Source organism: Rousettus aegyptiacus, unplaced genomic scaffold (assembly GCF_014176215.1).
Source record: "Rousettus aegyptiacus isolate mRouAeg1 unplaced genomic scaffold, mRouAeg1.p scaffold_m13_p_3, whole genome shotgun sequence".
Lineage (NCBI taxonomy): Eukaryota > Metazoa > Chordata > Mammalia > Chiroptera > Pteropodidae > Rousettus > Rousettus aegyptiacus.
Genome location: NW_023416306.1, coordinates 113,117,220 through 113,144,180, shown reverse-complemented (window position 1 = coordinate 113,144,180; position 26,961 = coordinate 113,117,220). Strand labels below are relative to the sequence as shown.

At 34.3% G+C, this 26,961-nt stretch overlaps 1 protein-coding gene across 1 annotated transcript; it reads right to left on the bottom strand.

Moving 5' to 3' along the window:
• Positions 1-673: 673 nt before the first annotated feature.
• On the bottom strand, positions 674-26,871 carry FAM98B (family with sequence similarity 98 member B). Its single transcript, XM_016152181.2, has 8 exons — positions 26,730-26,871; positions 19,832-19,977; positions 18,548-18,682; positions 14,252-14,430; positions 11,273-11,353; positions 10,586-10,702; positions 3,705-3,872; positions 674-1,621 (listed from the first exon to the last, which is right to left on the bottom strand). The coding sequence occupies exons 1-8, from the start codon at positions 26,807-26,809 to the stop codon at positions 1,235-1,237; spliced, it is 1,293 nt and encodes a 430-aa protein (XP_016007667.2). The 5' UTR covers positions 26,810-26,871; the 3' UTR covers positions 674-1,234.
• Between the last annotated feature and the right edge of the window lie 90 nt (positions 26,872-26,961).

Below are 26,961 nucleotides of genomic sequence, written 5' to 3'. Positions count from 1 at the left end.
AGAGCACAGAAAGCTGTTACGCACAGGTGCTGACCAGACATCTACATTGTGATATAGATTTTACAGTAGGAATTGAAAAAAAATTGTGTGGCTCTTTTCTCTCTACTAAGAAAAAAAACTGCATTACTTGACCCATCTCTTACACCATTCACAACAGGACTGCTATAAATTCTCAATGAATTTCACTTGTACTCAAGCATCACATTCCTCATTTCACCAATGAGGACAAATCAATCCCTGTGACCTCCAGTCATTTCAGCCACAGCACCCAGGGGCTAATGTCATAATTCGAATACACAATATCTAGTCCCCAAGCCTTTCGTTGCTCCACCCACGAAACCACATATAACCCCTAACCCTGTGTTTCCCAAATCTAGCTGAGAATCAGAATCACCTATGGATGCCTTGGCCCTACCTCTGTTCTACTGAAACTGGAAATTACTGCTCTAATCCTATATTATACAGCTCAGCCTACCTTTTGATATTCTGATACCTAAAATGAGGGCCGAAGGATGAAGAGACCAATTTATAGGAATATTTTTACACCATTATGTAAAATTGATATACTTTCGTCCCGTTAGAGTAATTCTGACCTAAATTTAACTTTGCTTTGTCAAACAGAATCAGATTTCAAATCCAATTGGAAAACAAATCAAATAGGCATACCAAAAAGTAAACTCAGCCTTCGATTTATGGAACTTTAACAGAAACCTGGTCAGAGGAATAGCTTCCTATAATAGAGAAAACAAGTCATGACAACTACCTATTGAACAAAACCATCGGTCTCTTTCCCTACGTTGTAAAGTAGAATTAACAAACACAAAACACAGCTATAGGAATACAGATGAGGCAACAGTCTAATTAACAAGTGGGGTCATTTATGTATCTCGAACCTGAATAAAATACAGGTCACAATCTAAATTCAATCATGACAAAATACTTTCCATTTTCCAAGTTTGATGATAATATTTACATTTTAAAAAATAGTTTTTGCTCATTTTTTGTTTTTGTTATTTAAAAAGATATAACATGCTCAAGGGTACACAGAACATGGGGGGAAAATCATCACTATGTCTAAGGGATCAAATAGTTGTATAAAACAATGCTCTTACATATTAACCCAACTAAGAATCTAAAATGGTGTTTACTTCAAAGATGACATTCAAGTATGTTATTTTGAACACTATGCCTAATGTATCTCTCAAGGAGTAAGCATTGCTAATTTTTACAGTTTTTAATATCTTCTATACCCACCACCACCTCCTCCATATGGATCTCCATAACCTCTTCCACCGTAGCCCCCTCTTCCACCATAGCCCCCTCTTCCACCATAATCTCCCCTCCCACCATAATCTCCCCTGCCCTGGAAACCTCCTCCTCTGCTACCACCTCCCCCACTTCCTCCCCACCCTCCTCCCCCTCCCCCACTACCTCCCCACCCTCCTCCACCTCCCCAGCCACCTCTTCCACCTCCACCACCTCCTCTACCACCACCACCTCCACCACCCCACCCACCCCTTCCGCCGCCTTCTTGTCTCTTTTGCCAAGGTGGCATTTCAGGGGGTGGTGGTTCAATTTCATTTGGCCGTCCTCCCCTGTCAGGCACTCTTCCCATCAGCACCTGTGTAAAAAACATTTTCTTTCACTTTCTCATATTTTAAAAGTTAAAATCTACTTAAAGGATTTAAGTGATATTGAGGTTACTATTCTAATAAAGAAACAGAAGCCAAATATTTAAGGACATGAAAGTAACAGACATGGTAATATGAATTAATATTGAAAATATAAATGTGATGTATGACAAATTTCTCACAATGTGGCATTATTTTTAAACAATCCAGGGAAATAGTTCTGAAACTTAAGGGCTTGTTAATTTTCTCATTTAAATTTGTTTAGCAAATTCTATAACAAATGTGGTACCTATCACACTAAGAAATTTTTTTAACAAAACATTTTCAAGTACATAAACTATATACTTTAATTAAATTCATATCCATTTATACAACAACAAAAACTCTGAACTTTCCATTGCCACTGATTTGGTAATGAGCTATGCAATAAAAGACTATATTTCTAAGCACATTTTATTTCAGCAAAGTATAAAATATATATAACATGGATACAATGAAATCAAGATGAATATAATAACTATAATCAAAGGTATGATTGCAAGGAGAGATATAGATTCTCAAGGAACTATTTCTTTTTTATGAGAAACTTAAGCTAACTTTCAATGATGATAGTAATTATTATAAAGAAAATAAAAACTTAATATACCTCCTTAGCTATGTTTTACAATACTTTGAAGGATAAACCAGGGAAGAGTATGGTTTACGCCCCAAGGTCCTGTAGAAAGGACCCCCTTTATATATTCACGAACGAAGACAGACAGACAAAAGTGAGGAGGGTAGCCCTCCACTCACCACAGGCAAGGAAAAGCCAATAGCTTCCTACCAGTCTCTTTCAGGGAAGAAGGTAAAACCATAACTACCTCAATTAAAATGATCCATGAATCAGGTTCTACTTCCACTGATCATCTAATCAAAATTATGTTTTAGTAATTCATGACGGACAAGAAGTACAACATCCTCACTGTGGGGCAAGATTCGAACGAAGTATGTCAAACATTCTTTTAAAGTCAGCAATAATGCTCTAATTATCCAATCCCCAAAACAGCTTTTCTTGGTAGTTATTCTCAGTGGTCTCTCCACCAAACAAGCTATGTTGGTGGGTATATGGCAAGCTACTGCAAGAACTGATCATAAGATTTCCCTCAAATAATCAGACTATAAATTATAAACTCAGAAAAGAGATGGGAAATTTCACTTAAAGAAGTAGAACTCTTGATCCAACTAGATTGTAACCTGACGCAAGACATTAACATATTTCAAGACAGAACATTTTCAGAAGATAGGCTGATATTAAAATGGAAGCAGGGAGGCATAAACACTGCTGTCTAACTGAGCAATAATTAGGTAAATTGACTTTATACACAACCATCCCTCAGGTAAGGAATCATATCAAGGATAACTTTCTCACCATGCTGAGTGACAAACTATTTTAAAATTACCCAAATGCCCTAATTCCTGAATTTTTCCTCTTCTGTAATATAGCCTGGGTCTAAATGAAGAGTACATGCTAGCTGACCTAACAAACATTCTAGATCAGTTTACTGTTGTTGCTGCCGTTAAAGTATAAAATTCAGACTCTTTGAACTTGTTTAAGACCTGTCAAAAAAATGGTTCTATGCTCTGAATCAGGAAACAGACGCCCCCAAGAGATTCGGTAACTTTCCCAAGGTGATTACTCTAAGTAAATGATAGAACTAGAATGTGAAGCCAGATTTATATGACTCCAAAGCACATGCTCTTCCCTTTATACCAAGGGTATAAGAAACCTGTCAATACCTAAAATGATTCCTACGTATTTTCACTAACAATGAATGATTACTTTGCTGGAAAGACAAATAATTCTTCATAAAGCTATTGATCAGAACAATTCTTAATTCCTCTAATTCAGATAAAACTTTGGTTTAATCTATGAATAAAGAAATTCAAATGAACATACACACACAAAACATAATTAAGCCTAGATGGAGTGAAGCCCCTCTACCCCTCTTTTCTAGGAGTTCACCAAAACAAAAGAAAATATCAAAACATCAAACAAGGATATCATAAATTCATTCTCCACTGAGAAAAACCAACCTTATTAATGGCACATGCCGTCTTCTCCCGGCTAGAGCCACTACTTGTTCTAATGATCTTGGATAGATCTTCACGAGCAGCAAGTAGATGTGCCAATGTAATGGTTGTCTTGGGTGACAAAGCATAACGCTTAGGCTGATAAATTCTTGCTATGTCATCTGTTTTCACCTAAATGACAAAAGTGAGGGGGAAAAGAAACCAAAGAACGTTTCAATGAAAGAGCAATGGCAATCATTTATATTTGATAATTTCTATGTAGAATGAAAAAAGTAGACCAACAGATGCTAAAAGAATATACAACTACCAATAACTCACTAAAAAGTAACACAAAAAAGATTCTAGTCATAATAACACAAGACAAACCTAAAAACAGCTTTACCAAAATCACATACAAGACCTTTAAGAAAAAAAAAATTGTAAATCTTATAAAAACAAAAGGAAAACTTGAATAAATGGAGAGAAATACCAAGTTTCTGGATGGGGACACAGTACTGTCGGTTTTCCCCCAGATTAACTAAAGATTTACTGCAATCTGTTGGAATGGTTTTCGAGCTAAATGTGGGGCAGGGGGAGGGGGGAATGGACGGTGCGGGGACCCAAAATTAATCCTGAAACTAAATATGTAAAAATGACTTAAAGAATTTTGAAAGAGTTCTATCAGATATTAATATGCAGTATGAAATTATTATCACTGTCATAATAGCTAACAGTCACTGAGCACTTATTAAATGTGCCAGAATACTGTTCACTTAATAGTCCTGTCTTTAATCCTGAAAATATCCTTTTAGAGTGTGGTTGTTTTTATTACTAATCCTGAAAAAGCCTTTTAGAGTGTGGTTGTTTTTATTACCCTCTTTTGCCAATGGAAAGCTTAGTTTCCCCAAAATACGGAGAGAATCCCAGCTTTGCCTACTTAGTTATAAGGATACACTTGATCCCCAAGCACAGGTGTACAGATAACAGTATACTCTCCTGCCTCAGTCTAATGACATGAAACTTGGGGAGGAAAAAAACAGATTGATGAAACAAAAAAGGCAATTAAGATTCTGAGCCTCATAAATGTATGCATGCAATCAATAAATGAGAGAAGAGCATCAAAGACCAGTGAGAAAAGGTATGGATTATTCTTTTAAATGGTGCTGGAATAAACTGTTGGCTATCTGTAAAAATAATAAGGTGCACCATATTGGAATTTCAAATACGGAGTTCACTGTTTAAGGTTTTATTTCATAATGAAAAATTTAACTTTATTACAAAGATTAAAATTTATATATATCAAAACACATAAAATAAAAAAGACAACTAGGAAAAATATTTAACAAACACAGCAACTAGCCAACTTCCTTAATATATAAAAAGCTCCATCAAAAGGAAAACAGGAAGACCCTAAGGCGGGGGGGGGGGGGGCGGGGGGAGACAAGACACAAATAGAAATTCCAAAAAAAAAAAAGCGGAAATTCAAATGACTAATAAGCTTATGGAAAAAAGTTAAACTTTACCAATAATAAAAATAAGCAAATTAAAACAATTTAGTCTTTCTGAACCATCAAGTTAGCAATAAAAGTGATAATGTTCTAAATATTAAAGAAACTAAAGTGAAGACAAAATTTCATTTACCTTACTGACAGGAGTTCAAATTTATACCAATTTCCTAAAAAACAATTTGGCCATGTGAATCAAAAGCATTAAGAGTCATAACCACTGACACAATAAATTTCCATTTAGGAATCCATCATAAGACTATACTTTGATTCATAAATAAAAATTATCCATATTAATATTCCTGGTATTTGTTATATAGAAAAAATGTACAAAATAAGAAAGTTAATTATGGCATCACTATACAATAAAATATAACAGCCATAAAAAGGACACTGAAATGAAGTACTGCTACATGAGATGACATGGATGAACCTTGAAACCATTATGCTAAGAAAACAGACACAAAAAGCCACATATTATATGATTCTGCTTATATGAAATGTCCAGATTAGGCAAATTCAAAGACACAGAAAATAGATCACAGTAGTGGCTGCCAGGGAAGTGAGAGGGTGTTAGGAATGACTACTAATGGGTGCATATTTCTTTTTGGGGTGATGGAAACGTTCTGGAATTAGATAGTGGTAATGATTGCAGAATACAGTGAATATACTTAAACCACTGAACTATATATACATTTTAAGATGGTGGATTATAGCTCCAAAAATTAAAAATTTTATAAAGGGTATGGAAATAGAACTTTTAGATAGGAGACAGTGATCACGACAGATTCTGTAAAAAAAGAAAACTGTAACATTATACTGTCCTAATTCAATACTAGCAAAATAATTTAAAAGAAGTCAGATTAACCATACTAACAAAAGTGTATAATCTTTTTGGAAGGTAACTCTGGAATATACATCAAAAGCACTAAAATCTTGCATACTCTCTGATTAAGAAATTCTACTTGACCCTGAATCTTGAGAAAGAAAAAACAAAAGTTGGTGGCATCACACTCTGATTTCAAACTATATTACAAAGCTATAGTAATCAAACAGTATGGTACCGGCATAGTAACAAACACAGATCAATGGAACAGAATAGAGACTCCAGAAATAAACCTACATATGTCTGGTCAATTAATTTATGACAAAGGAGATAAGAATATACAATGGGACAGTCTCTTCAATAAATGGTGCTGGGAAAACCAGACAACATCCAAAAGAATGAAAGTGGACCCATCTTACACCATACACAAAAATAACTTTAAATGGATTAAAGACCTTAAAATGGAATATATGACCTGAAACTTTAAAATTTCAAGAAAAAAACATAGGCTGTAAGCTCCCTGACATCAGTCTTGGCAATGATTTTTTTGGATTTCACACCAAAACCAAATTCAACAAAAGCAAAAATATATGACTGGGACTACATTAAACTAAAAAGCTTCTGCAAAGCAAAGGAAACCAACAATAAAATGAAAAGTCAACCTAATGAATGGAAGAAAATATTTACAAATCATATATTTGATAAGGGGTTAATATCTAAAATATATAAATAACTCATAAAATGGGCAGAGGATCAAATGTACATTTTTCTAAAGAGCATATAATGATGGCCAACAGGTACATAAAAAGATGCTAAACATCACTAATCATCAGGAAAATGCGAATTAAAGTCACAATGAGATACCACCTCACACCTATTAAAATGGCAATCATTAAAAAGTGAAGAAATATCAAGTGTTGGCAAGGCTGTTGAGAAAGGGAACCCTTTGTGCACTGATGGAGGTTCGTGTAAATTGGTACAGCTGCTAGAAAATAACACAGAGGTTTGCAAAAAATTAAAAATACAACTATTATGTGATTCAGCAATTCCACTTCTGAGCAAAACAAAAACACAAACAATACTTGAAAAGATATATGTGCTCCCTTATTCACTGCAGCATTATTCACAATAACCAATATGGTAACAACTTGTGTCCATCAATGAATAAATGTATAAAGAAAATGCGATGCGCATATATACAGGAATATTATTGAGTCATAAAAAAATAAAATCTTGCCATATGCAACAACATGGATATATCTTGAGAGTACTGTGCTAAGTGAAGTAAATACCATATGATCTCACTTTTATATGGAATCTAAAAAAAAAAAAAAAGAAAAGAAAAAAAGAATCGAAAAATAACCAAGCATAACCAAGCTTATAGATACTAAGAACAGACTGGTGGCTGTCAGATGTGAGGAATGGGGGAGTATGTGAAATGGGTAAAGGGAGTCAATGGTACAAACTTAGTTATAAAATAAAGTAAGTCATGGGGATGTAATGTACAGTATGATGGTTATAGTTAATAATACTGTATTGCATATTTGAAAGTTGCTAAGAAAATAAATCTTAAAAGTTCTCATCACAAAAACAAATGCTAACTAGACTTCTGGTGATCATTTTGCAATATATATAAATATCAAATAATTATAGTGTACACCTAAAACTAATATATGTCAATTATAATTCAATTTTAAAAGAAATTTTAGAAATACATCATAGACATGTACAAAAATTTAGCTGCCAAGGATTTCATTAAAGGGTCAAATAGGGAATTAAAGGAAACCTCAAAGTCAATTAATAGACTATAAAATTTTCTGTAAAGTTTTAGAATGCTGTAGAATAAATGTCTGATGAGTCATTCAATGTCAGACATATGAAACAGGATAATATAACAAGAAAACTCAAGGTATAACGGCATATACTTATGTAATCAATTAGAAAGGCCTAAAGTGATCCATAGGCTAAGAAAAAAACATTTCTAAAATCTCCCCAGACTAAGGAGAAAAGGAGAAAAGAATAAAAATACAACTTCCTTTGTCCTAAAACATGATGAAAAAAAGATGATGAAAATAAAATATGAAGGCATTTCCTAAAGGCATATTTTCTCAAAGTCTCCAAATTCAAGGGTAGTAAAGAGTCAACATGCTCATAAGTCCATGCCACTCTAAACATTCAAAGAAAAGAACATGTCAAAACTGTTTTGTATTTCTCTGTAAACTTAAGGCCAACACTGAAAATATCCTCTAAGTTACCATATTAAGATACATTTAATACACTACCTTCACAGTTGTCCTTATATTCCTAAATTCTGTTTTCTCATTAAAATTCTAACAGGTTAAACTGATGACCCGACATGTACAAAACTTAACCTATTTTAGTTTCCAGAGGTCAGTAAAGCGAATACCTCCCATACATTTGAACTCTATTGCATTTCTTGAGGCCGGCAATCATGTCATCTACTTCTTTTGTAACCCACAGCTTAGAGCATCTCGGTTTCTTGCATACAACAGTTATTCCAATAACATGGACGCTCACATATTTCTGGAGTTTATCCTGGTGCGCGTGCAGAAAAGAAACAGCTTTAACCATCTGAGAAGCTGATTAGGTATCACAGACATGAAAATCTTCCAAAAATGTTCTATACCTAATCAGAGGGTACTGAAATGCTCATCCAGAACCTGGTACATCATAGTGCTTGACACATATGAGATGCTGAATAAATGTTTATTAAAGAAAACACATAAATGACAGTGTTCAACTCTGCCTTACAACTATTCAATTATTGTGCTTAAAAAAAAAAAAATTGTTCCCTGAAATAACAGATTTCACCAGCAACTCTGTTCTAAGCACTCTTCAATTTTCTGTCTGCCAGGTGTCTGGAGGAGACTCTGTATAGTACATGAGGGAGTATTTCTTCATAAATAGGTCAGAATGACCAAACTACATCATTAAAAGGTATATGCATACTACAACAAAGAAATAGTGATATAGCCAAGCAAACAGCACAGATTTACTACAATAAGACGACATGTTTTGAGGAGGGAAAGTATACAGAAAATGGAAAATTCATTAGCCTATCCAATTTTAAAAGTATGTTTAAAAAGAAAAAGCAGCAGCAGCATATGATAGAGAAACCTAAAACAAGAAGAAATAACATCTAATTAGAAGGAAGATGAGACATCTGGTAAACTGAATAACGGCCACCCAAAGATGTCTACATCCTAATCTCTGGAACGTGTGAATGTTACCTTGCAGATGCAGATTAAAGATCTTGATAGAAAAATTACTCTGGATTACATGAGTGGGCCAAGTGTAATCATAAGGATCCTTGTAAGAGAGACATAAGAGTGTCAGACAAGGGAAGGCAAAGTGACACTAAAAGCAGAGGAAGAAAGATTAGAGGATCCTACACTACTAGTTTTGAAGATGGAGGATGAGAAAAAGAGCCGAGGTACATAGGTGACATCTGGAAGCTAGGAAATGCAGGAAAACAGATTCTCCCCTTATGCATCTGGAAGGAATGCAATCCTGCCAATACCTTCATTTTAGGACTTCTGTTCTCTAGAACTGTTAAGAGAATAAATGTGTATTATATAAGCAACTAAGTTTGCAGTAATTGGTTACAACAACCACAGGAAACCAATACAAAACACCACATGGAAAGAGAGGCCACGTAAGAGCCTAGAATACAACCAAAGCACCCCAGCAGACAGCAGAACCCAGACATGTGAGACAAGTATCTTGGATGTTCCAGCCCAGTCCAGGTATCAGCTGAATAAAGCTGCATAAGTGCTGATACGAGATGGGGCAGAAAAACTGCCCAGTTAATCCAAAGAGTATAATAACATTAACTGCAGAGAGTAACATACACTAGATTTACCCTTCCACTTGAAACAACTATAAAACTGGATAACCCATGTGAAACAGGGATTTTTTTTTTTTCAAACACTGGACATCAAGGAACATAAGACAGTGACCCCTGAAAACAGAGGGAGCAAATGATTTCCTAAAATTGTCCCAGCTTACTGTCAGGAGAATTTCCAGTCTGTGATGCAAGGTAGGACAAAGCTTGAGTACAGGTTAGATGCATAAAATGGGTGCGATAGAAGACAGATCTCTAGAAAGCTGTATGAAGAGATTCATATTTAGAGATGCCCATATCCTCCAAATCCCTCTTCAACTGTACTACACTCCACGGCCGTAAAATACTTTTAAGAAGACTTGTTCAGGCATCAGTACTACCAATACCTATTCTTATGTCTTTCTTTCTTGACCAGTTGCTCACTTTCTCTTACTGTCTCATATGATGCCTTCTTTAATACATATCCTTGAATTAATCAGTTATCTATGAGTTTAAAATAATGTGAAAGATTTGGGTAGAAATAAAAATATTTGAAAAAAGGGATTTATACAAGACCAGGATCGTTATATAAGACCAGCAGTTGGCCTGGGTATGTTCTTCCGATGGAGGGATAAAGTACAAATGTGGCATAGTTACATAACAGACAAGAAAGACTGAAGAACTGTCACAGAGTACCACCTACAGGACACAGATGGCAAAACAGCCCTACCTTTGCTCTATCAGACCATCCGAAGGACTGCACTGTGACATCCAATCGTTTCATCAACATCCGCCGGCGGCACTCATATTCACAGGAAAGAGCATCATTGATTCTTTCCAGTTGTTCCTAAATATCATAAGTTTTAGATTCATTATGCAGGGAAATTTAAAAGTTGTGGTAAGTACTTCCTACTGATTCAAAAAATACTGAACCCAATGACTATTTTCTGATCCATGAGACTTTAACAATAAATTATTTAAATAATAAAGAGTATCTGATAGAACATTTATGATATTCAGAAGATATTAAACATACAAATTAAACTCTAAAACTGGAATTTACCTTATCTTCAATCAAATGTGTTAAGGAAAACATTTACTTACTAAGTTGTCTGAACCAATAAGGAGAGAAAATACCAGTAACTTCCAATCTTATTGGCTTTAAGCTACTATTTGTTTCAAATCGCAACTATGCTAACATAATGGGCACCATAAATACTCTTGGCCAAGTAGTTTTAAAATTAATAAGCTGATCAAAAAAAATGTCTGGACCTATTACTCTGTAATATCGATCCATTTTAATTCTCCAAAATAATACATGCTACATCTTGTAAAATCTAGATGTCCATTTGTAAAATTAAGTCATATTTGCTAACTGAATTATATAAATCTAATAATAAAAAGAGGAAGGACTTACCGCCTGTTCCAGATTTAAATCAATTTTCAGCAGTGGTTTTCCCACATGATTTTTCTGGACTTTTGAGAGAATATCTTTCACCTAAAAGTAAATATAAAAGATTGTGAAATTATAAATCCCTAATTTAAAGCAATCTTACTCTTGCTTAAAATGTTATTTTGAATGCTAGATAATAAAATGTTAAAGTGAAATAACTAAAATATACCTTTACATATAGGGAAAGAATATCACTACTATTCAGAATATCTTTTTCAAAGTATTAGTTTAAATTAATTCACGCATTACTTTTCCAGAATAAAAAATAATGTACATAAACAACTAAAATAGCTACTAGAAGGTTTTACTATGAGAATCCATATGATTTTGGATTTTCTTAAGATGGCACTCTCTTACATACTGGTAAATTCTCAAAAGGATTAACACATTTGATGAGCACATGATTTTTCTCAATTAATTACTATCTACACATTCCGATTGTTAAGTATTCATTCTGGTTTCACTGTTCGGCAAGACAACATAGATGAACAAGACTTCCCAATTAAGTCTCTACATATACATTTCATTCCTTTTGCAAAGCTACTAATTTATATTACTTGAAACAGTTTTACTCTGGTGAGATAGTAGGCATTCTCTTTTGCTTTAGCAATATAGGGGTCATTCCAATAAGTCATTTATCCTGAAGGAAATGACTAAGAAATGATAGCCTAAGTTGGGCTTACCCTAACTGGAGAATCCTTTACTATCTAAAGAAAATATTTCGAAACTGAATGAAATATTTACAGTGTCTTAGTTATAAGGTAACTAAGGAAAACAATCAGGGACAGTTTAGATTTTGAGGGGTATGAAGCTTATTTAATGTTGGAGGGCACTCTTTTTAAAAGAATTAAAAATTATGAAAACAAAATTAGCATGAAGACTAGTGGTGATAGGGAGTGACTGTAAAGAGGCACAAGATTTCTTTAGAAGGAGATGGAAAGGTGATGGGAATGTTCTAAAATTAGATTTTGATGATGGTTGTACTCTGCAAATACACTAAAATTCATTGAACTACACACTTTGAATGGATGAATTTTACGGCATGTAAATTATATCTTGAGAAAGCTGTTTTTAAAAAATTAGCTTAGAAAGAACTTGTGCAAATGAGGAGTCTCAAAGCTTAAGCTTTATTAGCTTCATAGCAAATCTACCTCTACAATTACTGATACAATTCTTACATATTATAATTATTAACTCATTCTGTTAAAATATACCTTTTGTACAGATTCACCAATTATCATAAATACCTCCAATTTAATTATTTCATATATTACTAAAATTTTTAGTTGTAACTCCTCACTCGAGAGGAATTCTGAATGAATATTTGCAGTTTCTTACATGTAATCACATTCCCAGGATTGCAACATTAGATAACAGTTTTAATAAGTTTGTGATAGTGAGGGAGTGAAGAGTATAGATTCTGGAGATTGACTACCTGGGTTCAAAACTCGGATCCACCGCTACTTAGAAATCTGCTTGTCTAATTCATTAAACTTTTCAGTACCTCAGTTTCCTCATATAGCTGTTGTAGATAATGATACCTAACTCATTATAGATGATCTAAGGAAGGCAATAAGTTGTTATATATAAATGTTTAGGACAGTAAATGCTATATATGTGCTATTATTATTACTAGAATTACTTTAGATTCACATTTAAATAGCTTCGAGTTAGAAAATGATACTTTTCTTCCCAATGGTCTCTTCTGCACATATGGAAATTTCTGATAGAAACTGAATGGAGAAGGAAGTCCTTTTAGGTAAATTATTTAGCCACAATGACCACAGTAACGACTACCTTATAATTAGCCTGCTAGCATTCGAATACTGGTGTGATAGCCTGCTTTAAGTAGGGAAAAGAGATAATACTAACTAATACTAACTGCTAATACTAACTGAAATCCCTAAAAGGAAAAAAGCCTCTTTAGGGTAAATATGTGAAAGCACTGAGAGATTAGGAAGAGTCCATAATTCTGCCTCAATCTGAAATAGTCCCAAAAATTTCAGCCAACCCCAGATCATTCTTAATCCAGAGGAAAAGAGAAAAAACTCTGAAGAATAACTTGTTTACCCAGACCGTATATTTGAGCTGGGATTCACAGACATTCTTTGGTTTGCAAGTTCTCCTCCTACCTCAAAAAAAGTTTTAATATTGTGTTTTCATCTTAATGATACTAAAATTCTCTCAAGTGAAGACAAATCTTTTTCTTTAGTTCATAAAATATCAATGCAAAAAAGTACTTTATTCAAGGACTTAGGTTAGTGTGCCTAAAAATGGAGTTTTAGTACCTATTTTTGAAAGTAAGAATTTTTTCTTTAAAATGAATCCTGTATTATTGCCTAGAGGGTTTCTGCAAAACCTAGGGATTAGGCAAAAATTTTATCTATGAGAGCAGCATTCTAACACATGTCTTGACTAGGAAAAGTAGTTTAATAACTGAAAAAAATCAAAAAACTTGAGGCTCACAGTTTGCAGCTCTTTTTATACCATCGGGGTACTCATTTATTCATTCACTATACAACAAACATTTGCTAAACACTTATCCACCAGAAACTGTGCTTGTTCACTACCAAAGACAACCACATTGCAATTCCATTAATGTCCATTTTTTAAAATTTAGTTTGCCTTTGACTTTATAGGTTAATCTACTTTTTTTCTTCATAATGTATTTCAATCTTGTTTAGAAAAAGAATTCTTAAATTTGCAAAGTGATTTCTATCCCAGCAACTCTCATAAAGCCTAAGGGCACTCACTAAGATGTGATTATTGAGTATTAACTATAAGCAAATTAGGTCACATACATATTAACTCCATACCTAAAATTTAGTTTCCATGATGAAATACTTCTCCTGAAATGGAATGAATATTTTATACTTAAAGGAAATATTTACATGTTAGCATTTAGTTGCATTTGGGGAAAGAAAAATAAAACAAATACAATACCTTTGACTCCACTTGGCTTAGCATAAGTGGAATGTCAGAAGTTGTTGACTTAGGAATACCAAGGGTATCACAGATAGCGTGAATTTCCTGATAAATTTCACTATTTTTATCCAATTGAGAATTTTTACGTTTTTTGTTCTGTAATATCTGTAAAGCTTGAAGCTCTGTACTTAAAAATACTATAATAAGAAAAAAGAAAAACAAATAATGTTAAAATCCACACAAACTCCTTAAAAATCCCACTTTTGGGCATATATCCAAAGGAATCAAAATCAGGATCTCAAAGAGATCTGCACTACCATGTTCACTGAAGTACTGTTCACAATAACCAAGATACAGAAACAACCTAGGCATTCTTTGATAGAGAAAATGTTGTATATACATAAAATGGAACATTATTCAGCCTTAAGAAAGAAAGAGATCCATTTGCAACAACATGGATAAACCTGGGGGACACTGGGCAAAATAAAAATGTAGACACAGAAGCACAAATACTACAAATTATTTTTATGAGAAATCTAAATTCATCAAATTTATAAAGGAGAAAGTAGAATGGTGGTTGCCAGGGGTGGGGGAAGAGAGAGAAATGGGGAGTTATTAAACATAAAATTTTTACGAACCAATGATCTGTTTGAAGTTTTGAAATCAGAAGGACTGTGGCATAGTCCTCATAAGCCAAGGTGGATACATATTGGTCACTTATTCAAGATGAATAAGGCCTAGAGATCTACTGCTTTGTAGTACAGTGCCTATAGTTAATAGTACTGTACTGTATACTTAAAAATTTGCTAAGAGGGTAGATCTCATGTCGTTTTCTTATCACAAAAAGAAATAAAGAGAGTGGAAGGAAAGAGAGGCAGGCAGGCAGACAGACAGAGCCTACCCACAAAGAGTTTAAAGTTCAGTAGGAGAAACACAACAGCAAATCAATAATTTAAGAATGAATAAAACTCTGATAAAATAGTCTCACTTATATACACAGAGTACTCAAGCCAGGGGAGAATGTATAGCTCTAACTGATCTATTAGTAGAGAGTAATCAGAATAATGTTTGCCTTCAAGATACACCACCCCAGGCTGTTCACAATTTCACTTTACTATCACCATTTCATTTAACCCTTTCAACAGCCATATTTAAGAAAATTACTCAAAAATCTTAGGTGATTATTTGTAGCCTTGTTTTAAATTAACTCTCACTACAGTAGTTAAAATACTAGGGTTTTGTTTTTATTTATTTTAAGTAATAATCACACACTCCACAATTTAATAGTGTCAACTTCAGCTGAGCAAACAAGATATCTGAGAAACTTTAAAAGTACAGGTGCCTGGGTCCTACCCTGAGAGATTCTGAACCAGTAGATCTGAAGTAGGAGTAGGACATCTGTGTGGTATATTTTACAACCAAGGTGATTCTCATGGGCAGAGAGGATTGAAAGCCACCATTTAAAGTCTTTTCCATGCAATCTACACATGTCACATAATCTAAAGAGCCCACAGAAAGTTAAGGCCAACATGTATCAAACTGCTTCTGTGGACTATGCCAAAGTCACTCTGGTTTTGAAACCTCATTAAAACAAATCACCCATTCAAAAATTTATATTTTGGACAGAACCTTGGCTGAAGTCTGCCTTTGTTCCACAGAAACATGCGCTATGTAACAGTAACAACAAGAGTTCAGTCTAGTACTTAAAATGGCTAATCCATGCAGATGGTAAAAAATACTGTGAAGTCTTTCCACCATAATCCTCACATTCCCCTTCCCTTGAGGCAATCAGTATTAGTTTCTTATCTTTTTAGTCATATGTGTATGTATATTTAGTATATGTATCTACCATCTACATACTTTTGTAGAAACAAGGCATACTATACACGTTCCCTATTTTCATTTTTTATTTACCAATTTATCTTAGAGACCATTCCGTATCAGCACATTTGATGTGTTTTCATTCTAATGGCTATATTGTGGTATCATTGCAAAGATGTACCATTCCTACAAACAATGCCATAATGAACGTCCTTTTCATGTATCTCTGTACACTTGGGGAAATAAATATGTATTCCTAGACATGAAATTGCCAAGTCAAAAGGCATGTGAATGTTGTGATACTAATAATCTGCTTTTCCAAAAGGTTGTACTAGTCATTCCTCCACACTCTTAACACCTATTGTACATGAGAATGCTTACTCCCCTAAATTTGTATTATTTTCTTTTTTTGTTGGTATTTGCTAAACTGTTAAGTGAAAACAAATATATTATCCTCTCATTTTACTTTTTTAACTCTGAGGCATACTGTGCATTTTCTCATGATTAAAAGTAATTTAAAAAACTTTTTTCTGTAGAATGCCTGTTCATGTTTTACGTACTTTATATATTTTATCACTGAGTTTTCTTTTTCTTCTTAATTTATAAAAGCTCTCCACATAGTAAGGAATTTGGTCCCTTTTATTTTATACAGGTTACTAACACTTCCAAGAATATGAAGCTTCTTTGTATGTTTTAAAGATAGTCTAACTAAAGATAAAGATGGAGTGGATGCTAAGATTGTGAACCGGTATAGCCTTTCTGGAGAAAACTATGGCAATATATACCTAGACCACAGATTTTTGTTTTTAATGTTCATAATCTTGGTCTAACTAATCCAGAATTATGAGCAAAGAAATTTAAAATGGAAAAAATCTAAGTACCCTCAAATTTGAAATCTATTAAGTGTGTCCATAGCATTCAATGTTATACAGCTAATTTAAATTATTTTTTTAAAAAATAAGTGATGGGAAAATGTTCACATTCACTAAAGAAGTAGTGAAGGAACTGCATTTGTACAGTATCTCAATCTTACTTAAATGTGTATATACAAAGGAAAAAAAGAAAACAAAATACACCAAAAATTTAGTCATGATTCTCTCTGGAGAGTGAGATTATAAATGGTTTTCTTCTTTATAATTTTATCTATTTTGTAAGATTTCTATGATGAGCATGCAACACATATAACATAAAATCTACCATTCTATTTTTAAGTGTACATTATCATTAAGTACATTCAAAGTGTTGTGCAACCATTACCCCCATCCATCTCCAGAATCTTTTCACCTTCTCCAACTCCAACTGTATCCATTTAACACTAACCCCCACCTTACCTGACCTCCAAAGCAAGTTTCCATAATCAGAAGAAAAAAACTATACCAATTTCTCTTATATATCCTCTTTACTTTTACCAGAAGCCTATATTACTGTTATTGTTGAACTTCTTAGCAGGTAAGGTAAAAATGAATTACCTAACTCTCATTAACTGAAAGAGTATGCAAGTTCCTCTAAGCCATGCTTCTTAGAATCCTTTGTCTCAAAATTCCCAGGGGTTACTCTGACCTCCAATTAATAACAATGGTTCATAAAATCAGTGACTCACAGTGAATGAGAGGAAGGTGAGAAAACAGTGCAAGAAAAGGAGGGGGCATAATTTTTATCCCCCCACTCCTCACACCCCCCCCACACACACAAGGTTATTCAAATATCAAAACTCCTATCATCATCGGTTAAATACAAATGAGTAATTTCAGCTCAAATAAAACAAACATTGCCAACACTTGCATCTAGAAGGAATATATCACATGGATCTTTGTATAAATGGTACAACCTAATAAAAATCTTCAATAGAAAATGTTAGAAAATTTTTTCCAAATGGTCACTGTTTGTACAAGTTTCAAAATAGCATGAAATTAAATTGAATTAAAAATTTTTTGAAGGGACTCAATACAAATCAATGGATTATTTATGCTAACTGTGTAGATATAGGATAATTTATAATCCAAATTCATCCCTAACGAAAATAGGCCAGACTCACTAAAATTCAAGTGGCCTAAGGGTGCTTTTTTTTTAAACTAATCTATCCCTAATGCCTAGGGCAGTTTCTGGTATAATAGTAAGTAATCAATAAATATTTTTGAACCCACTAACCATTCAGTGCCTATCACTAAAACAAGATCTAACAATCTGCTTAGCAGCCTAGTTTCAGAGAGTTTTAAGATTAAATAAGACTTTGGAGATCACCAACTTTTTTGCCTTCTAGTCATAAATACTAAGAGGTGAATTAGGCATAAGAAAAATTACTAAAATACTATATAAATCACAAACACAGAAAATTCTATATTAGCCAAATAAATCATAACTGTTAGAAATATTATAGAGTACATTAAAATTTATTATATACAAAATGCTTCATTAATGAAATTTCATAAATCTTGAAAATAACAAAAACCAAGTGAACGCATGCATTTAAATGTTCAAAGAAAGAGAACTTACATAGAAGTTTCAAACAGTCATCTTTCTTTTTTAAACGGTCTTTAATATCTCCTGATATGAGTACAGAATATGGACATGCCATTTCTTTTAAAAAACCACTTATCTCAAGCTGGAAGCTTTCTAGATCATCTCTCCCTTTAAAAAAAAAAAAAAAAGAAATCATAAGATCGTTATTGAATAATTACCATTTGATCTGATACTATAAAATCTACCACGAGTTGATTTCAATTTTATTCAATTTTACTTTTTCACTTTGACATTAAATCCGTATGTGTAATCCCAAAGCTTAGGTAAAGGTACCCAATTTCCATATATAGAAAGCAACACTTAAATTCAGAAACATAAGTATCAATTTAAGAACATAAGTATCTAATCATGAGATATTTTTATATTTAAATCCCTGATAAGTATTGTCCAATAAACTTTCCATCAAAGTAGATAAAATGGAAATATTTTATGTAACTAAAATATTAAAAAGTAATTATGATAGCTATAATTAACCGGCTTCAGAGCAAATGATCCATTTCTATTGTATTTCTATGGATTCAGATAATAAAGGCCACCACCTAATTATGCCTAATTGCTTACCCTTCTTTAATATTCTAATTCTGTAGAAGCCTGTATCACGTTTTGAATTTATCTTATTTACTCCACATCACATAAATTCTATTAGATTTGGCAAGGAAAAAAACAATTTAAAAGGATAGCTTCAAAAGGGAAGGCACTTTGTCCCCGAGCAAATGCCCAATAATTTTTATTTTTTAATTTTATTAAACTATTTGAAATTCTACCAATCAAAGACCCACAAAGACTCCAGTCACCAAGATAGTGATGAATTAAACTTTACAAGTTAGTACAGGAGTTTTTTTATAAAAGTATTCCTCTGTGAATCCATGCCCTGAGTTAGAGGTTTAGTAATACAATTTAAACTAGGGATTACATATACTTTAAAAAACAAACAAACAAAAAAAGAACTTTTAATTCGAAATAAGCAGTATTCAAAAATTAAACTTTTTAAATAACCAAATTCAGACTCTACTTTTTCTAAAGAACAATACTAAGGTTAGGACAACAGATGAACAGTAATTGTTTATAATTTCATACAAATTTAAGAATTTTGGGTTAATATAAAGTGTACTCCAAAGATATTTAATATAACATACTAAAGTTCTTCACACTGATTTTTCTTTGTACAGTGGGCATACTGCAGATGAAACTGTAAATCATAAGCTATCATTTCATTTTACTATTAAAGAGAAAGTAAATAAAACACAATGCCAATACCAGCTGAAGTGATACTTTCTTCCAAGTTGCACAATGATTTTATTTGAGAGCCTAACCAAACACAGAGCTCTGAAAATTCAGGTGAAGATAGCCCATCCTCAGCTGCCTTGGTAAGGGCTTGCTCTTCTAACAGTGGTCCCCTATACCTAGGAAAGGAAGACATAAAAAGTTAAAAGAAAAAAGAAAAAAAAGAAAAAAGAAACCCTAATAGTCTTTATCACAGCCTATACTGCCTGTTTCTGTAAATAAAGTTTTATTGGAACACAGCCAATAAATGTATCCATTTACAGAATGTCTCCAGGTGCTTTCACACTGCAATGGCAAAGTTGAGTAGTTGTGACAGAGACATTATAGCCAGGAAAATCTAAAATGTTCACTATCTGGTCTGTTATAGAAATAGTTTGCCAATTTCTGCTCTATATAGTTTACGTTTGGCTTTTTTTCTATATTTTAACACTTAATAAGTAAAATTATCAACCAATTTTAAGAGAAATATTACATATAACACAAAGACAAATACAGCAGTCTAATAACTACACTAGTTACAAGAATAATAAAAAGGAAATATAGTGAAAAAAGATCAGGCAAATTTTAAATTAAAAAAATTAAAGCTGAAAAAGATCTATGAGATCATTTTAACCTAAACCATTTATAATTTTATACTTTTAAAACAGTGCCACAAAGTATATTTGAATAGAACCTTAAATTTTTAAATCATTTTATATATTATCTTAGTTGGATTAGATAACAGTTTTCTACTTTTGTTGTCCTTTCTGCAACTGAACTTTTTTTCACATTATAAACTTAAATATTTTAGTATATTTGGTAGGTTTTAATCCATTGCAGTTATTTTTCTTTTGATAGTCAAACTGCCCTATCTCTGGTTAGTGGGAGGCCATTCATGTTAGCCAATGAGACCTATGATTTATCCCCAGTATTCTTTGAAAACTTTCCCTGCTTTCTATGACAAGATGTTCCTGCCCTAATACCAGTAATCAGTCATTTCTCCATGAAAACTTGATTCTTTTTAATGGAAGTTAAGAGTACTCGACCTGGTACTAAAAGTGAGTTACTTTATCTGTATCTTTTTAAGAGAAATCACAACAGCAGTTCACATTGCTATTTCCTAATCAAATTTAGAACTGTGGGTTTGTGGAGGGGGTGGAGAGGGTTAATTTATTTTGTCTTACACTGTTATCCATTTCCTCTTACAATGAAAATTCGGTTCCTAATGATATTTACATAATCTCAGTAAAAATAAATATAAATTACCTGTGGTTTCAAAATAGGAAAACCAAAATTATTACTAACACTAATGTTACTGAAAACAATATTTTTATCTTTAGAATATATTGCAGTTGGATGTATAAAAAAAACAATTCCTTCCCATGTGATTAAATACTTATTCAACATATTGAGAGACCTTTGTTTCATTTTGCTTTTAATTTTTTTGTTCTGATTTTCTTATTTGTTTTATAATTATGAAAAACATCTATATGGTTTCAAAGTCTAATTTACAAAACAAAGTACATTCAGACAAATCTAGTTTACAATCTTAATCTTGTTCCCTCTACTCTGTTCCATCTCTCCCCCATAGGTAATTATATTTATTAGTTTTGGTTTGTCATTCCATAACATTTTAAAATATAAACATATAAATACTTTTCCTTTATTTAGATAAAAGGTAGCCTACTATATACTGTTTTAAATACAGACACACTTACATACACGTATTTACATGTACTAGAGATCAGTAGAGCTACTACTCCACCTTTATTGTTGTATAGTACTCCACCGCCTAGATACACCATATTTTATTCACTATGCTCCCACTGAAGGACATTTGGGTTGTGTGCAGTGTTTTTCTATTACTAAGAAATTCGGCAAATTTTTGTCAGTGTATATCTGGGATAGCTTCCTAGAGATGGAATTGTTAGGATAAAGGGTAAGTGGATATGTAACTTTGCTAGATACTATTAAATTTTGCTCTACAGGAGTGGTACCATAAAGGTATAAGAGCATCCACCCATTCCACCATAACTCACCAAAGTTGTCAAACATCTGGATTTATGACCATTTAGTATCTCAGTATATAGTTTTAATTTACATTTCTCTTATGAATAAGACTATATCTTTTCATATGTTTGAGGTCATTTGCATTTCTTTTTCTCTGAATTCTCTGATCAGATCTAATGAAGAGTATTTTCAAATCTCCATTTTGCACATAAGAAATTAAGAGTTAACAATGTTAGGATACTTGCTATCTATAATTCATTTAATCTTTACAACAATGCTTTGAAGTTAATATTATCCTAATTCTGTAGGATTAGAACATAAATGACATGATGATTTAAATCCAGATTTGACTCCAAGTGCTCCATGTGAACTCTTAAACTTCTGTCTACAATAAGAAAGAAATAATAAATAACCTGGCCAGGTAATGCAGCCAAGTAAAGGAAGAACTGGGACTAGACTGCTGTCTCTGCAGCTCCAGTCAAGACTGGTTCCTCTATGTGTTTACTTTTCCTCCATGTCTTACGATGCCTTTCATTGAGATTTAATAGTAAACATCTTATTTCCTTCAACTTGCTTTCATTTCTGCAATTATCATAAACCCCTGAATAAATTTAATTCATATAGTTTTTAAGTAATTTTTACTAAACTGCCAACTATAAAACTCAACAAAAATTGATTAAATCACCAAAAAAATTCTAAATTTAGAGGGCAAGAAACCCCACAATCCTTAATGCCTCAGCTTACCAAATCAGGTAAAAAAGAAAAAAGAAACACATTTAACAAATCTAATATCTAAAAACGATCATTAGAGCAACTAACATGAACTGCTCTTAGGCCAGTGCTATGTGCATTATGTATATTACCTCAGTTAATTACTACAATGTCCTAAAAGAAAGGTGTTAGTATTATGCTCTTAGTTTGTCCTATAAATTTTTGTTTAATTAGGAAAATACTACTCTTATTCCAAACACTAGGGATTCCGCCCCTAGGCCAGAATCCCCCAGGAGTCCTCCGTACTCTGGAACCATAGCTGCTGGTCTGACACTACTTCAAGATGGGTGATCCAATCTTCAGTGTGTTAAGGCCATTAGCGAACCTCCACAAAGATACAGCCAAGGCCTAATTTACTTTGTTTTCTATTTTCATCAGCCGACATAAAAATATGAGATCCTTTTTCTCCCCTTATCATTTGCCCACCCTAGTGGCTTGCCTCTGATCCAGCTTTCCACTTCTCCGTATTTCCCAAACTCTTCCATTATGTTCCATCCATGAACAACAACTCCTATATTGTCAATCTGTTCTCAAAAAGATTATTCCTATCACCTCTAGCTTTGGCTATTTTACTCTCTCAAGTTCCATAAAATCATATGGGTTTGTCTTCCTTACTTTCCAATACAGCATTCATATCATTGTTCCCCCATTATCTTATAAATACCTTCTGCTCTCTCCAGGCTCAGGCCAGTGAGATTTGCCACCCTCTTTCTCTTGTGATTTTCATCAATCGGCCTCTTGGATATTCCCCAACATTTCCTGTGCTCAGTTTTCCTTTCCATCCTCATTTTCAGCATTATTAAGTTTCTTCAAAATCCACATATATACCCTATCCAATACCCTGAGCTCTCAACTCCCTAACTTCCTCTTTTTTAACCTTTGCCACCTGTCCGTGAATTAGCCCCTGGACCTTGCCATCATCTAGAACTACTCCACCTCTGAAATCGCTAATTCACACATGTCACTCCTCGACCCCAACCTACATTTATCCTTCCAGTTTCTTCTTCTGACCACTCAACTTATACCTACTCTGTTATCATCCCTATTTCCATTCCACTGGTCCCTCTATATTCTCTGTGTTCACTAGTTCCCTGCTGTCTTTACTTTCTTCCCTTCAATTTAGATTCCAAGGGGTATCATTTCATTTTGGTGCTCAATAAACACCTACTGAAGAAACGAATCCTTAATACTGTTATCTCCTTCAGCTCTAATTCTAATCAATCACTAAGTCCTGTAATATACTTCTTTCCATATCCACTCCCACTAAGCAACCAACACTTCTTGGCTAGACTACTAATTAAATTCTCCAATCTACTCTGCACCTTGATGACAGAGGTCACTTTTCTAACTAAACATCTAACAACTCCTTTTTATTTAAAATCCTTCAATCATGTCCCACTGTTATGACGAAGAACAAAATCTACAACATAGTCTAAAAGGTGCTGCATGTCCTGGTCCTCACCTAACTCTCCAATCCAATCTGCCACCACTCTGGTCTTTGCTCTCAGACCTCCAGCCACATCAGTCTCCTTCCAGTTATTCTAATACGGCATGCTCTTATCCAATTGAAGGTTTTTCATATTTTGTTCTCACTATAAGGATACCTTTGTCCTCCTTTCTTATCCAACCTCACCTACATAACCCCTATTTACTATTCCTATTTCAACACAAATGTGACTTCCTCAGGAATCTATCGCTACCACATAAGACTACATAGGTCCTCCTATCCTGTTATGCCACCCTGTTATTTTCCTTTAAACCACTTTTTATAGTTAATAAATTAATGTTTGTGTAATCATGTCTCTCCACTAAACTGTAAGCTCCACAGGGACTAAGTCTATTTTGCTCACCACTGATTTCACAGAACAGTGTCCAATATAGAGTTGTGCTCAATAAATATATGAAATAAACTTCTCTCCATAATAGCGGTCTTCAACCTAGTCTGTGAAGCTTTTTAAAAACATGAAGGCCTATACAGCACCCCTGAAGATCATGAGTCAGTCAGTTTGTAGTATATACCAGACTAGAATATTTTTTGCAAGCTTCATACATGATTTTGATGCATAATCAGGGTTGAGATCCATTGTTCTATAAAATCATAGACTATCAGAACTGAAAGAGACTTCTAAAATAATCTGCTCCAGTCTGCTCTTTTCGCAGATGAGGAAACTAAGTTATTTCTACCCTGTTTTCATTTATAATTATATTATATCACTAAATTGTTCTTTCACATAGATTTCCCTTTTTAATTCTTCCCTTTCAATTTCTATTTATCTAACAAACTAAAGTGCTTCCTCTAATAGCCTAAATGTTTTAATCACTATAGAAAATGCATTATTCACGACCTACATGAATAGTATTTTTAAAGTGTTCGGTTATAACATACTGTAAGTAAACAACTATTTTTTTTCACATTTCATTATTATAGGAAAATTTAAACTTTAAAATCTTGTCCTTAGTTATTCTAGGAAAAAACTCTAGTCTAAAGTATGCAAACTGTTACACTTTTCATATTAAATAATCTGAAACTAGGTCTCCTTAATAAAAGCAAAAATTACAACAAACTTTGTTTTTCAAAACACCTATAATATAAATAAATTCAAGGAATGAAGAAAAAAAGCACTGATTTAACCTTTTTCATTAACTATTTACAGAATCCCACTATTCTTATCTGGAGTACTTAAGAGCCCAAACTGAGGCCTAAACACTTCAATTATTTTAACTTCTTGTTTTGGTTACTTCCTTAACCAAGTTAATTGAAATTTCCGAGGGATATCACGAAAGTGAAAATGCCCCCTAAATAATTGCTGGCTCCGTTCTTTCATTTGGCAAACACTTATTCTGGATCTACTAAGTGCAATACTCTATAACACTGGGTCACTGCAAAGTAAGTGTCATCAGGGTCCAAAAGAATCAGTTCATAAAGTAGCAAGTGCAGCTTTAGCGGGGGGGGGGGGGGGGGGGGGGGGGGGAAAAAAACGGGGAGTGGGAGTTTCAAGCTTCACAATAGCACTATCCTATTCAAGAAACTCCGGCGTGTGACAAGGCAAACAATTGTGCCACATGGCGCAAATCTCTTAACGTGTATTTTTTGACTCTCAACTATCTGGCCCTATGCTTACCTCTGTGCACTCTCTTCTTTGAACTTTTCTTCATTCATTTACCCATTCATTCAGCCAGTATTTACTGTGCCAGGCACCACTATAGAATGGTGCTGGTAACAAGACAGGTAAGACACCTTTTTTCTGGAGCTGACTGGTAGTGGGGGTGGGAGCGGGAGCAGTGTGGGGGGATTAAACGGACAAATGCGAAGGACAAGCTAATCTGGGATAGGAACAATGGCTGTGAGGCAAAATAAGATAAAGCTGAGAGACCACGTTGTATTTATTGCTCCCCATACCTAGAAGTATTACCACCATCCCAGGAGTTCTCATAGCACTTCCCACTCTAAATTGTAAATACTAGCACACTCTTTGTAGCCCCCACGACTATGTAAACTACTAGTAACCTGAAATTCTTTCCTCTGTCTAGCACACAAACATGCATTAATGAATACCTATTAATATCAAGTAAATATGTTAACGCATGAATGAAATAGTTGAATGAATGGACTAGCACTGAGCTAAAACATTTACTTCGGTCAAGGAAGAGAGATTCGCTCCCGGGCCCTAATTAAGCCACAGGTTGTACACCATACCAGACAACAGTCCCTGGCCGCAGTCCAGAGTTCCAGCACCTCCCCCTGGGCACGACAACTATGTCAACAAAAATACCACCCGCAGGGTAGGGACATGTTTCTCCGGAGGACTAGAGCTAGCTTGGCTGCTCCGCGCCATTGCCGCCAGTACCCGCTGCGGAATTCCTGAGGCGAGGAGTTTGGAAGAGGAGGCCACGCGCCTCGGCTCTCCGGCCGTACTCCACCCCCAACCTGCAAAAGGATTTCTCTCCCACCTCCCTCTTAACTCCGTCGGCGCCGGAGGGAGTGAGGCAGAGAAAGAGGCCTGCACCGAGCTGCCCAAGCCCAGAGTAGACCTACGGGGAGGAGACTGCAGCAGCCAAGCCGAGGAAAAGCTTACATTTGGGGGGGAAAGACAGCCCCAGGAACACTCACCCTAGCGCCTCTAGTGTGTCCAGCACGTCCCCCTCCATCGTAGTAGGTTCGGGACCCGGCTCCGGCCCCGGCCCTCTCATGGTCCTTCGGCCGAAAGCTGTTCACCGCTCTAAGGAGCCCGCCGGAAACTGGCGTTACCGCACCAAGGTTCCGGTCGGGGTCTCGACCAGGACTGCTTAGGACCTCCTCTGACTGAGGGCGCCAAGGTTCCCGGCCTGGAGGCAATCAGTGG